Below are 13,000 nucleotides of genomic sequence, written 5' to 3' on the forward strand. Positions count from 1 at the left end.
TAAAGTGTACATCGTTGTATATAATAATTTTAATTTTAACATCTACAACATTTCATAAAATAACAACATAAAAATTATATACAACTCAATAACTCAGTAGATCCCATTAATGTTATTATGAGTTGGTGTATCATTTTGTCGAGGTTGTATTCTTCTTCTTGGAGTACTAATAGTGTTTGTTGAAATTTTTTCAGCTTCAATTCGGCCCGAAAGAAAGATTGCAACACGTTCCTTCAAAAATTAAAAAAAGAAAAAAATATTAATACTTTAAAAATTCACTATTTTTAAACAAACTTCTTCTTACAAGATAGCTGGATGTTAAATTTGACAAATTTCCATAGAAGGTCAATGACTTGGTGATAAGGTTTTCGGCTTCTTCTTTAGTAAGGTCTTTGACTTTGTCCAATTTTGTAACCTGTTTGAAAACAAATAAAAATATAATAAAGGAAGTACAGGCTCCAGTGAACCATTGTTTTTAGTTGTAAGAGTTGTTCGTAAAATTAGAAAAGAGAGGAAAACATTTTCATTGTAAAACTTACATTTTAAAAATAAGCTTTTTTTTAGCCTCTAACCTAGTTCCAGTTCATAATTTCTTCATTTTGAACAGACTCTTATTTAAGCTACCATTTTAAAAACATCTTACCTTGATAAGCTGATCATTAAGTAGGATTATTTGGTGAAGCAACACAGCTGAAGAATGAACAACTGATCTAAAATCACAGAGCAAACATTTTTGGAAACTATCAAAACGCTTTTTAAAAAATGGGTTCATACCTTGGAATAGTTTGTGCAACTCCGGTAGTAAAGTTTATCAAATGAACTATTCGGCGAGCTGATTCCCTCGTTAGAAGTACAATCAACTGTTCCATAGTATTGGGGCGAGCTTGATTTTCAGGCTCATCTTCGCTAAGATAACTCCAGAGTTCACGGGCCTTTTGCAGAGCCATTTTAGGATCAGTTGCAATCTAAAAATTAACATTCTACTTTTAAAGAAATACTCTGAATCATACCTTAAATCAAATCTTACCAATTCAGCGGCATATAAAAGCACATGTATTGCTTCCTTGCTCTGTTTCTTCAAAGCTCTAGCTTCAAGTAATGTACGCTGAGTCAGACGTCGCTTAAGCTTTCTTGAGAACCTTTGACCATGATGTATTGCCTTAATTGCAATTTTTTCGTTTGAATCTTTCAATGCTTCGTTTTGTTCGTTTGTTGCTAAAATAATAATGACCCCTAAATGATCAATAAACTTGTAAATAAATACAGATAATTGTTATTTTATTGATTTTTGTTTTTGTTTTTTGTTTCTGCTGTTTTGAGAGTTCTTTATCAAAAGTCTCATAATTTATAAATATTACTGCGAAACCTTGATAACCTCGAATAATTTATTTCGAGCATTGTATCTTAAAGGCACATATTTCTATATTTTGACACGAAACCTATATCAGTTCCACTTACCATCAACTTGATCTTGTTCTGCATCAACTGTCAAATACTTGTCAACATACATATCCGCAACAGTAAATGCGCCATCTATACGATCAGCAGCGTACTCAGCAAGGGGATTTTCGAGAACGGCCTGTCCCATTTGCTTAACCGAATCGGCTCGTTTCAGAACTGGCCTCACCAAATGATCGGACATGTATTCTCGAGTGTTCCAGTACATCTTTAATGTTAACAACATAAACTTAATTATTATGAGAAGAGATGATAGGTCAAAGTTGAAGAGATGAGTAAGTTACCATTTCTGGAGGCAAATACACCAAAGGCATGTGTTGTTCTAAAATGTCCAAGCTTTTGCACATCATTCCATCCAAGCGCTTAAGAGGTGCCTCAAAAAGCTTAACAGCCGGCTGTACTGATTCAAGGGCGGCAAAAATGGTAGCTTCAGCTGTTTCGAAATACCAGTTAAATAATCGATTGTTGTTTTTAACTTGGTTATAAATGTATTCGGCTCGTTTGATACTGTTTTCGACAATTGGAATGCTTCCAATACGATCCACAGATTCCAAGTGCAATTTCATTGCACTTTGCAACTGTATGTTTGCTGTTAAATAAAATAAAAAGAAACATTATTTTCACTCTTAATTCGATGAATCGAAAATACAGAATTGTTGTTTTTTTAAAATAGAACAAATTTCAGTATTATCATAATTAACATTAGAAATTATTTTGTTTTCTTTTTTCATTAAATAAATTGAAGTGAGATTAAAATTATGATTCAAACGAGGAGAAATAAAAACACACACATTTTTCCATTATTTTTTATTTCATTTTCCAAAAAAAAAAAAAATTAATTAAGGAAGAAATTGTTTTTAATGATTAAAAAATATTGTTTTCATGCTTATGACCTTATCTGTCCCACAATCTTAAATGGTTTCTGCTTAGGAACCATGACAAATCTTCTTCTTAGCACAAGTGTAAAAATGAATGCACTTATTTTGGAGGAAAATATTTTTACTCTCCCACAATCTCTTTTTAGATGCATATACAAACAAAAGGTCGCTATTTTTAGCTTGAGAAACAGAACGTAAATAAGGTGAACGCTGGAGTGTACTAAGTTGGAATCTTCAGCACAAAGTCTTTTCTTCAATATCAAATTCTTTTTTTCAACTGCAATTTTGTATATTTAAATTCTCAACCTTCGATTGGAAAAATTAACATCTTTGTTATGAATTATATTTTAAATGATGATGGTTTGGTATGTTAATAAATTTTTGAGAAGATTCTCAGTGAGGTTGAGAAATCAGAAAAATGAAATACTATAAACATAATTCCCTATTCATTCTCACCTAACCGTAAAATTAGTATTATAAACCTTGCCATAGGAAGTGATTGTAATGGGTCTGATTTGCCAAATTGAATATTTTGACATTTCTCGATGTTTCAAGGTTGAAATAAAACATTTCTAGAGAGAAGTCTGTGCGTGCGCGTGTACGTACGTTCGTAAGTTCGCGTAGGTTTTTCGTTGTCTATAGCTTAAGAACCAGAAGAGATATCGACTTCAAATAAATGTTGTGATACAGATAATAAGGCAGAAAGATTCAAAAAGCTCTCACGAAAATTGCATGGGCGGTTTTTTTACCATAGCAGTTTAAAAAAAGGTGAACATTTTGGTTAACCCTAAATATCTGAACCAATTGCGCTAGAGACTTAAATTAAATTGTATACAATATATTGTAACGTGATACCAAATAAATATAATTTAAAAAAATCAAAATAACGGTTTGTTTATAAATCAAAAAAACTGAAAAAAAGTGTCACCTCGAAAATTTTACGAATATAAAGTGATTTTATATTAAAAACAATTTTGCGCAACGAAAAATAAAGTTTTTAACATCTGGTAAAATTTTGAGAAAAATCGAATTACAGTTTTTTTATAAAAAATAAAAACTCAAAGTTGGTAAAATTTGAATTTGGACTCAAATATTTGAGATATTGGCTTTAAAATACTTTGATCTTTTAAAACATATTGTTTTCAACATTCAGTTAAATATTGAGAAGAAAAACCAATACTAAAAAATTTTAAAAATTTACTTTTGACTCAAATAGCTTTTCAAAAATTAAAAATATTGTCTTTAAACTTTTTTTATTTCACAGAAAATTCGATTTTCAGTAGTTTTTTTTATAAAAATCCTACCGTCAGTTTTTTCATAAAAAAATAAAATCTACAAAAATAGTTCGCAAATTTGGTAAAATTAAATGTTCGGTTCTTGATATCTTTCAAATTATTTTCGTTCTTCCAATTTGTAAAAATTTAAGAAATGCTACTAATATTGCTAAAAAAAATTGTTTTCGACTAAAAATCTATTTAACTAAACTATTTCTTTATATACAAAATATTGTTTTTAAATAATTCAACTGACACCTTTTTTAACAAACACGAACAAGGAAGACAAATCGACAGACGTGATTGGAAGTTATCAGTTTGGGTAGCATCCAAGCCTCTTTTTTTATATTTCTGATGATACCAAAATCTTAGAGATCGTAGAAATATAAACTAGCCAATTCAAATAATGAAAGTAAATTTTTTAATATAACAAAATAGATGGAACTATTTTTATAAAGCGTATGATGACGAAGAACGTGTAACTGAGATTAATTTCTTCAAATTGGATTTTTAATAAAATACGTAAGAAGTGAGGTTCAACCTTGAAGATGCAATTAAAACTTTTGTCATTGAAGAAAAGCACAAAAAGTCTTGAAAAATAACAAGGATAATAACCTGCAAAAAAAAACTAACAATCCATTCTAAAACTAAATTTGGTTAAACTGATTGCTGCTTTAAAATCTTGGCTTAAACATAATTTATCGAAAAAATATAATAAAACCAAACCATGTAAACATGTACCCAATAACTCAAATGTAAAACGTCAAAAGACCGCATTTGCCGTGACATTTTAAGCAGTATTCACTGTCAATTTATATAAACAGACCGTTTATTTATATAACAGAGCGTTTAAAATCAGATAATTTGTTTGCTAGGTAAGAATGAATCCAAAACAATTCACAAATCTGTCCGAGAATTCTAGAATAAGAAAAGAACCTGAAAATGTATTTCAAATTTTTATATTTTTCATTGAATTATTAAAATCTTCCAAATTTTATTTTCAATTATTTCAAAATCTAATGTTTCGCAGTGTTCCTATTTTCGAAAAGCTGAAATTTAACTTAATTTAAATATTTTACTCGTTCAATAAGGTTTCTAAAAATAACCTATTTATGATATCCTATTCAGGACGAGACTGAACGCAGTTAATAAACAGGCTCTAACAACATAAAGGGCTGCACTTTCTAAAGCATTTTTTGAACACAAAATGTGTTAAATGAAAAAAAAACATGATCAGCAAACCAATTCATATAGGCAGGCGTACTTGAAAGTAGGGGATTTGTTTTGGCTAAAATTCTGATTAACTTTCCAATAAAATTGCTTGTAAACATTTCGATGGAAAAAGGTGATAAAATGCGACCCATACTGATAACTTCCCATTTTGTCTGTGGATTTTTCTTGCTCATAACTTCAAAAAATATTCATAACATTTTTTTTTTGTGAGAAATAATTTGAAGTCTTCCTTTGTTCTTCTAATACTTAAGTTGAAAACCGTTTTTGTCAGCTTTTTATTGGTTTCCATGCTTTTTTTAAAATTGTCAATTAAATTTTACTATGAAATAGTTTGATTACAAAATCTATTTTTGTTTAAAAGATTTTTAGTCAACAACTAATTTTTAGTACTTTAAGAAACATTTTTAGAAAATTATAGTACGAAATAGTTTCGTAGTCAATACCATCATTTATTCACGATATATTAAGAAGCAAGCACGTACTTTTACGAATTTTGCGTACTATTTTTTGTGGATTTTAGTTTTTATGAAAAAACTGAAGGATTCTTATAAAAAAACATTTACTGAATGTTGAAAATAATATTTTTTATAAGATACAATTAGTTTAAAGTCAACATCTTGAAGTCGATATCCCTACTCGTTCTTGAGACATGGACGACGAAATAAGCTTCATAAAGGTACGTACTCACGCACGCACAGATAGCTCTCTAAAAATCTTTTATTTAGACTCTTCGAGAAATGTCAACATTTTCAATTTCTCAAATCGGACCGATTAAAATAACTTTCTATGAGATGTTAAAAAAGTAGAAAATTGCATTACCTTCAAGTTTCCTATGTCATCTGAACTTACCTATTGCTAGTAAATATCTCACCAAAATAAAGTCATAATAAATCTGTTAATATTATTTTCTTATATTGTCCCTTAAATTATATCCATTTTTAGTTTGCACTAAAATCTCAAATCTCAGTTTCTATTTATTAAAGGTTTTTGGAAATGTGTGAATTCTCGACAGTTCGTAACAAAGATTTCTGAGGATTTTCTTAGACACACTTCACTATTCATTCTCACCTAGCAAACAAATTAGGCTTGCATTTCTTTTCATCCTTTTTGAATTGTGAGATAGAGATTCCTTGAGAAATCAAATCGTACAAATGCTCTTCTCAGATTTTTGACAGAAAATGTAAAAGAAATGTTGTTCATAAAATTCTGAAAATAATTAAATCTCTGAGATCTTAGTAATATAAACTTTCCAATTCATAACAATTTTACGGGATAAAATATTTTAAAACTACTTATGTACATATGTGTACATAGCTAAAGCAGACATTCCTTCTGAAAAAAACCGAAAGCAACCACAATCTTACAAATAGGGCAGATTGTCATGAAAAGTGCTTTCTCAAAAAAACAGTTCGGACAGTATTACTCGCACAAAGGTTGAGAGTTGTGAGTCACTAGGCCCTAGTTCTCAACGGTCCGTTTCGCTACATCTAATTTGATTATTTTATTTAAGTCGAAAAAAGGGGCCTGTCGGAAATAAAATGTTGACATCATTCTTGTTTACAATTTTCGAAGATGGGAAAAATTCTGTTATAAATTTTGTTCCTCATACCCTTAAATTTTGTTCCTCATACCCTTAAATTTTGTTCTTACTAAAAAAATCTTACTAAAAGATAACTATAACAAGGCTTTTCGTTGTAGCTTTTATTGATATAGAAAGAAAATAGAAATACTTAAACAAAAGAGATTGATGATCAATGTTGAAGTTAAAACGTACTTTTTGACCTTAATAATTATTTAATTCATGACCTCTTATGAAATTCTCTTAAAATTAACAAATTAAATTATGACTACAAAATAAAATCAAAATTATTGCCAAAATAATACAACTATTTCCTACTTATTACTCTAACTTTTTTTTCAAAAGAGAGGAAGCTTGTCATGACAAAGCTATGTATTTTTATAGAATCAATAATAATAGGTTTTTTGAAATTACAACGTAATGCAAGTTTATAGAGCCTATAGCTCCGGAGACTATTTACTATTTTCAAACCATCCAATAAATAATTTTTTTAGTACATGAACGATATGTGACATATCATACATTCTAATCCGATACCAAATTGATATAAATTCGTTAAACAAATCAATTGATTTTTATAAATAAAAAATACTGAAACAAAATATGTGTTACCTTGATTATTGTGCTTACAAAAGAAATGAATTTACCACAAAAATTAAATAAGTTTTTTGACCAAATTTTTAGAAAAATCGTACGTACTACTATAGGTTGTTAAAAATTTACTTTCGACTCAAAAATTATAGCAGCAACTTAAAACGCTTTTACGTTTTTATCTTTCTCAAAATTTTTCTATCAATAGTTTTGTAATACTTTTAGAAACATCGCCAGACGCGCCCCAACGCGAAGTTTTCTTTGCGGGTCGCATTCCAGCCTCTTTTTTATGTTTAAACAAAATGTTTCTAATTTTTGGGTCACACTTTCAGGCAACACACGGATCCAAAATTTTTGGCAACCAATATTACTTTTAAAAAATCATAAATAATTACAAAATTAAGTTTTGTTCCTATTATTTTGACCAAAGCTGTACATCAATACGTACTCGTACATATACTGGCGCCAAGGAAAGTTTTGCAATAACAAATTATGCAATTTGGAATCAATAGTACATTTAATCATTGCCACAACAACGAACTAAGAATACCGTCGTAGTTTATTTAATAACTTCTATGGACCACTCTCCCCTACATACTTATTTAATTAAAATTAACAAACAAAAACACATTAAATTGTTCTTCTTAATCTAGTCCAAAGTCCACAAAATAACACATCATGTTCAGATCACCCAATTAGATGATGATTAAGTTCAGAATTTAAGAACTTTACACTACCTATCTTCATATTTGTAGACCTTGTATTATAAATCAATAGTAAAGTTTAAAACATTAATCTTCTTCACAAGGAACTTAATATTTTTATACTAACCCATTTTTTGATCGATTGCGGAATATTTGTAGACAAATAAATGAGTTTTTATTTCTGTTTTGAATAAATTTAGTACATGACAAAAAGAATGTCCAACCGTTTCGAAAAAGATCACAAATTAAACTAAATGCGGAAAATTAAATTTAACTGAGTGCCAACATTAAATAAATATTGTTGTTTAAAAAAAAGAGAGAGTCCATCAAGTCCAGCGTGCAGGCAGGCAGGCAAGCAGTTAGGCACTCTGGTAAATCTCAATCTCAATGCATTGCATGTCTTGACCCTAAATATTTTGAATTGATAAACTCCAAGCCGGCGAAATGTTATCACTAAAAACATTGTAGAATCTTTATCAGGGCTGAATTGTTTGTTTCAATGGGCCTCGAGAATAAAGTAGTTTCTTGATGTAGATTCTTATTTTCATCTGAAGTCTTTATGGAAATTAATAACTATCCTATCGTGAAAACCCTTTTAAAAAATATTCAATGAAGAAACTGAAATGTACTTTTTACAAATTCAATCAATTCAAAGGAAAAATTAAAATACCATTAAAACGAGACCGTTCTTAAGTAGTCGAGAAATTGTTAAATTTTATGAGACACCCTGATGTGGGTACAATATTATTTTATATAAAGTAAGAGTGTTGATCTTTTGTGCGTATAAATTGATATAAAGCTATATTGTGGTATGTTTTTTATTAAACTAGTACAAAAGTACAGATAGTGCGAAGACCCAGACAGAAATAATTACAATGTCGATTGCTTTTAATGGGATGCCGCGACGTAATCACTGAATACTGAAGTGCGAGGTTCTAGTTTTGAAATACTTATTTATAAATAATAATGTCTCACGTTTAGGAAATATTATGGACATTTATATATAAGAAACGAAAATGTGATAAATTTTGTATTACTCTCCTCTTCGTGACCATTTTTCTACAATAATTTAATCTGTAGCATTAAAAGGATCAATTCTCATTGAGATAATGGGCAGGTTCAAGCAACATAAGGGACTTCATTTGCAGTCAACTTCATTCTTTGAACGTAAATTTAGACCAAGGCAACTAGTTACTTTTTCAAGTGTCATGTAAATTTCAAATTCAGAACTATATTTCACAAACTTCTACTTTAGGTTCATAGGGCAAAAGGTACCACACAAATTATTGTCTACAAAACACTCTCCAAGCAAGTTACAAGTCCATTACGATTTTTTTTTGTATTGTAAAGAAATATTACTTATTTCTTTTCCAAATTGACAAGGAACCATTTTTAAGAACGCATTAAATGAAGTCAAATCAAAGAGTTATAAAATTCAGCTTTAGGTTGAAGGAAAAATCATGATCAATTGTTATTTTGATAAAAGCAGACTTGACTTAATAGTTAGGGAGATTTTTCTTGACTTACTTTTCAGTCAGCTTTCCATTAAAGTTGCATTAATTGGAACGCAATTTTTTGGCAGCTGGCCAATCAGATACTAGAAGCTTGCTTAACTTTCAAGTCCCTTATGTCGCCTGAACCTGCCCAATATTTCTTTAACTCCTAAAAAGATCCTGAGGAGGTTTGAGACTCATAAAGAAGCTAGGGGAACAGACACGACGACCAAAGCTTTGCTTTCGAGATATTCACAATTATTTTTGGGAGTAGACCTTATATCAAAAGGCTTAAAATTGTTTAAAAACTTCTCTACTGAACTTACTTTTCACTATTACTTAAAATATTTATTTTATTATATTTATTGGTACTTTTAATGCCCAATTTCACAGTGAAAGTTTAAACTTAAGATCAGGTGAACCTGAACTTAAGTTTAAATTTGAAGTTCAACTCCTCTAGTTTCACAGTGTGCTCTGAACTTCAGTTCAATTGAACGTAGTTTAATTAAATTGTATGAAAAGAATTTGGTAGCATTGTAAGTCATGTAACGTAATGTAAGCAATACGTAGCTGTTCACCGTTTTTTCTTTCTCTCTCTGAAGCGAGGAACACGTGAAACAGCAACAGATATTTTGTTGGCAATCGGGGAAAATTTGTGTCGTTTTAAAGTACCGTTGTGAGTTGTGATTTCGAAAAAATAAAAATAAAAATGGAATACATCGTGAACATAAATAGCAACAAAAAAAGAAGCAACAACTTTTCATCAGCAGATATAGATTTGCTGATTTAGTTGATTATGAAAAACAAACACATAATTGAAAACAAAAAAACGGATCGCATTCATTGGACAGAAAAAACAGCGGCATGGGAGTCCATTGCAAACGAATTTAATTCAAAGAGTGGCTCCCATTACCGATCATCGATTGTGTTGAAGACAAAATATGAAAATTTAAAAAAAAGAACAAAACAAAATTTTGCTTCCGAAAAGCGAAAGCTTTACCAAACTGGTGGTGGTCCTCAGGAAATAAATACTGATGTGTTAGACAAGTCGATTCTGGACCTTCTTGGTGACCAGGCCCAAGGACTACCATCAGTTTATGACAGTGACATTTTAAAACCAAAAAGTAAGTTTTTAAACAAGCATTTTGTGTAAATGGAAACTAATTGCTTTAATTTAATTTAGATGCTATCGAAAATGAAAAACACGAAGAAACTCTGATTGAGCAGCCCGAAGTGAAAGAAAACCAGAGCCCTGGTTCAGTAAATTTGACAAACGATGCCAAAACTAAAAACATATATGCTTCAAGAAAATCACAGTTCTTACTGCTCGGAAAAGAAATTTAACTGGCGACAAGTGGCAGGAGCTAATGCAAGTTAGCGAGACTGCAACAGGATAAACAAGCTCTAGAAATTGTGCAAATGAAGGAAGTGCATGAGAAAAAAAATGCTTATTTTGGATGCTGAATTGGAAAAAATTAAAAAAAAAAGAAGTTTTGAGGATGCATTGAATAGGTCCAACATTACTTTTTTGTTATTATTATTTATTTTAATGTATTTTAGTTAAAGCTACAATTGTTTGCGTTTTCCTAATTTTTTTTATAATGAAGTTCAGTGTTTTCCTTTTTTTTTCAATAAATTTGATATTTGTTAAAATGAAAAAATCGTATCTTATTAACCTAAAAGACTTCGGAAATAGTCATTAACAAGCGAACTTCGCACAGATGTATTTTCATTTTGAGAGTTCGAAGTTCTTTCACTATCATAGCCATTATTCATTGCTTCATTAATTGAATTGTCCGCCGCTGGAGGATCAGCTTCGTTATTTTTACAGCAAATGTTGTGCAGAACAGCTGTTGCAACAATGATGCTCTGAATTGTTGTTAGTTTTACTTTTATTCCTGTTGATAATATAGGAAACCTTCTTTTCCATACTCCATACGAGCGTTCAACACAATTTCTTGTTCTAATCTGAGATTCGTTATACAATGTTTCTTGAGGATTGTTACAATTACGTAATGGGGTCATCATATAGCGCCTGCATTGGTAGCCACTGTCAGCAACTATGAGATGGTTTCCAAAATCTCCATTTTCAAATCTAGCACAGATTCTAGAATTATTAAAAATTGTGGAATCATGACTCGATCCAGGCCACCTTGCAACGATGTCCATTATTTTTAATTTTGAGTCACACATGGTCTGCACGTTGAAAGAAAAATAGCCTTTTCGATTCTGAAATATTTCGCCATTCGCACCTCCTAATAAAGTTTGTGTACATGTGCATAGTAAGTACATTAACAAATGTGTTCATGTTTTAATGTTACCTGGGGAATGAATCCGTACATGTGTACAATCTAAAGCAGCTATAAGGCGAGATAACCTTGCAAATTGGTAAAATCCATTTACAACTTCAAACTTTTCCTCAGGTGTCGCAGGGAACTTTATGTATTTCTCTTGAAGTCGAGCAATATGATGAGAGACTATCTTACAAATTCTGGTAGCGGATGATTTAGAAACACCACAAAAGTCTCCCGCAGTTATGAGGAGTGATCCACTGGCATACAAGCGCAAGGTTAATAAAAGCTTGGTTTCGGCAGATATTGAATGGTTCCTGCAAATTAAACATTTTAAATTTTATCATTACACAATATTATTATATTTGTTCTTACCATTTAGTTGCATTTTCAATTTGGGATCGGATTTGCTCCAAAACAATGTAGGCTGAATTCTTCGACATTCGAAATCTGTCGAAGAATTCTATATCGTCCCAATAATTGAAATGATTTATTCTGAATTGAATGCGTTTTACTCTTCTCACATTCGCAACTAAAATTAAGTTTTCCTCATCACTAATATCTTCAATATAACTTTCCGAACACGACATTTTAAAATAACAATATACTTTTTATTAATATTTATTGAAAATAGGATAAATCACCATCATTAATTAATTCAATATTTAATATAAAAATGGCAGCTATTCTGACAACTATTGTAGTGTCGTTGAACTGAGGTTAAACGGCAGAATACTGGCGTTTAACTTAAACTACAGAATGAACTCAGTTCAAGGTTTAAACGAAAGTGTGAAACCGAATAAATTGTTGAACTGAAGTTTAAACCAAAACCGAAGTTCAAACTTCTACTGTGAAACTGGGGGTAAGTGTATTGTAAAATTACAAATAATAGATATTATGAAAGCATTAACAAAAAATCCATTAGCCTTTTAAAGTATAATACCGATACTGAAGCCAACAGAAAATAACAATAAACTAGATGGTTATCATTTTTGAAAAAATGTTTTGCAAAGAGATTACTGTGGTACATAGAACAAATACAATAAATAAATAAATTGGGTGGCGCAACAGTCCGTTCAGAACTAGGGTCTAGTGACTTATAACTCTCAACCATTCCTGTCTGTGAGTACTGTTGTCAGGAATGAAGGGGAACTATATTTTTTAGGCCGAATCCAAACGGCTAATTTGAGAAAGCACTTTTCTTGACAAGAATTACAGCCTTATTACGGTTGTCAAAGATAAATTAATTGACAATTGATACATTTTGTCAATTAATTGATACATTGGTATTATGTTGATCATTTTTTTATCTATTGTGAACAAAGATCAAAAATCTATTGTGAATAGTATTTATTTATTTTTGACGTTTCAATTTCATTTACAATTTTTCAACGGACTGCTTTTGTAACAAAAATCAGCTCGCCAGATTGGTAGAACGGATGAAAGAGAACCCAGACTTCGCTAAGGGTGTTTATTCAAAGCCACTCATGAGTAAGAAG

At 30.4% G+C, this 13,000-nt stretch overlaps 3 protein-coding genes across 4 annotated transcripts; 1 reads left to right on the forward strand and 2 right to left on the reverse strand.

The window, feature by feature from the left end:
• LOC129938847 (lipid storage droplets surface-binding protein 1) lies at positions 1-8,043 on the reverse strand. Of its 2 annotated transcripts, none has more exons than XM_056046643.1 (8): positions 7,845-8,043; positions 1,743-2,047; positions 1,459-1,666; positions 1,028-1,233; positions 775-965; positions 644-710; positions 305-415; positions 1-231 (listed from the first exon to the last, which is right to left on the reverse strand). In XM_056046643.1, exons 1-8 carry the CDS (start codon positions 7,846-7,848, stop codon positions 94-96), a joined length of 1,230 nt encoding a protein of 409 aa, XP_055902618.1. In that variant the 5' UTR covers positions 7,849-8,043; the 3' UTR covers positions 1-93. The 2 variants fall into 2 exon arrangements, with proteins under 2 accessions (XP_055902618.1, XP_055902619.1); XM_056046644.1 differs by having other exon boundaries at positions 1,028-1,215; positions 7,845-8,040.
• Positions 8,044-10,006: 1,963 nt separating this feature from the next.
• LOC129940376 (uncharacterized) lies at positions 10,007-10,554 on the forward strand. The gene is made up of 2 exons (XM_056048697.1): positions 10,007-10,334; positions 10,394-10,554. Exons 1-2 carry the CDS (start codon positions 10,007-10,009, stop codon positions 10,552-10,554), a joined length of 489 nt encoding a protein of 162 aa, XP_055904672.1.
• A 279-nt stretch (positions 10,555-10,833) lies between these two features.
• LOC129942500 (putative nuclease HARBI1) lies at positions 10,834-12,031 on the reverse strand. Its single transcript, XM_056051474.1, has 3 exons — positions 11,877-12,031; positions 11,532-11,818; positions 10,834-11,465 (listed from the first exon to the last, which is right to left on the reverse strand). The coding sequence occupies exons 1-3, from the start codon at positions 11,942-11,944 to the stop codon at positions 10,882-10,884; spliced, it is 939 nt and encodes a 312-aa protein (XP_055907449.1). The 5' UTR covers positions 11,945-12,031; the 3' UTR covers positions 10,834-10,881.
• Positions 12,032-13,000: the final 969 nt, after the last annotated feature.

This window comes from Eupeodes corollae, chromosome 1 (genome assembly GCF_945859685.1).
Source record: "Eupeodes corollae chromosome 1, idEupCoro1.1, whole genome shotgun sequence".
NCBI classification, from domain to species: Eukaryota; Metazoa; Arthropoda; class Insecta; order Diptera; family Syrphidae; genus Eupeodes; species Eupeodes corollae.

What these genes read in the sequence shown, in the direction of transcription:
- LOC129938847 (XM_056046643.1), bottom strand. An exon ending in TTTTATATGCCGCTGAATTG is followed by an intron (nt 966 to 1,027) that starts GTAAGATTTGAT and finishes GTTAATTTTTAG; the next exon opens with ATTGCAACTGATCCTAAAAT. An exon ending in ATTTAACATCCAGCTATCTT is followed by an intron (nt 232 to 304) that starts GTAAGAAGAAGT and finishes TAATTTTTGAAG; the next exon opens with GAACGTGTTGCAATCTTTCT.
- LOC129940376 (XM_056048697.1), top strand. Translation starts at nt 10,007, where the DNA reads ATGAAAAACAAACACATAATTGAAAACAAAAAAACGGATCGCATTCAT. An exon ending in TGACATTTTAAAACCAAAAA is followed by an intron (nt 10,335 to 10,393) that starts GTAAGTTTTTAA and finishes AATTTAATTTAG; the next exon opens with ATGCTATCGAAAATGAAAAA.
- LOC129942500 (XM_056051474.1), bottom strand. Translation starts at nt 11,944, where the DNA reads ATGTCGAAGAATTCAGCCTACATTGTTTTGGAGCAAATCCGATCCCAA. An exon ending in ATTGAAAATGCAACTAAATG is followed by an intron (nt 11,819 to 11,876) that starts GTAAGAACAAAT and finishes TTTAATTTGCAG; the next exon opens with GAACCATTCAATATCTGCCG. An exon ending in TGTACGGATTCATTCCCCAG is followed by an intron (nt 11,466 to 11,531) that starts GTAACATTAAAA and finishes AAACTTTATTAG; the next exon opens with GAGGTGCGAATGGCGAAATA.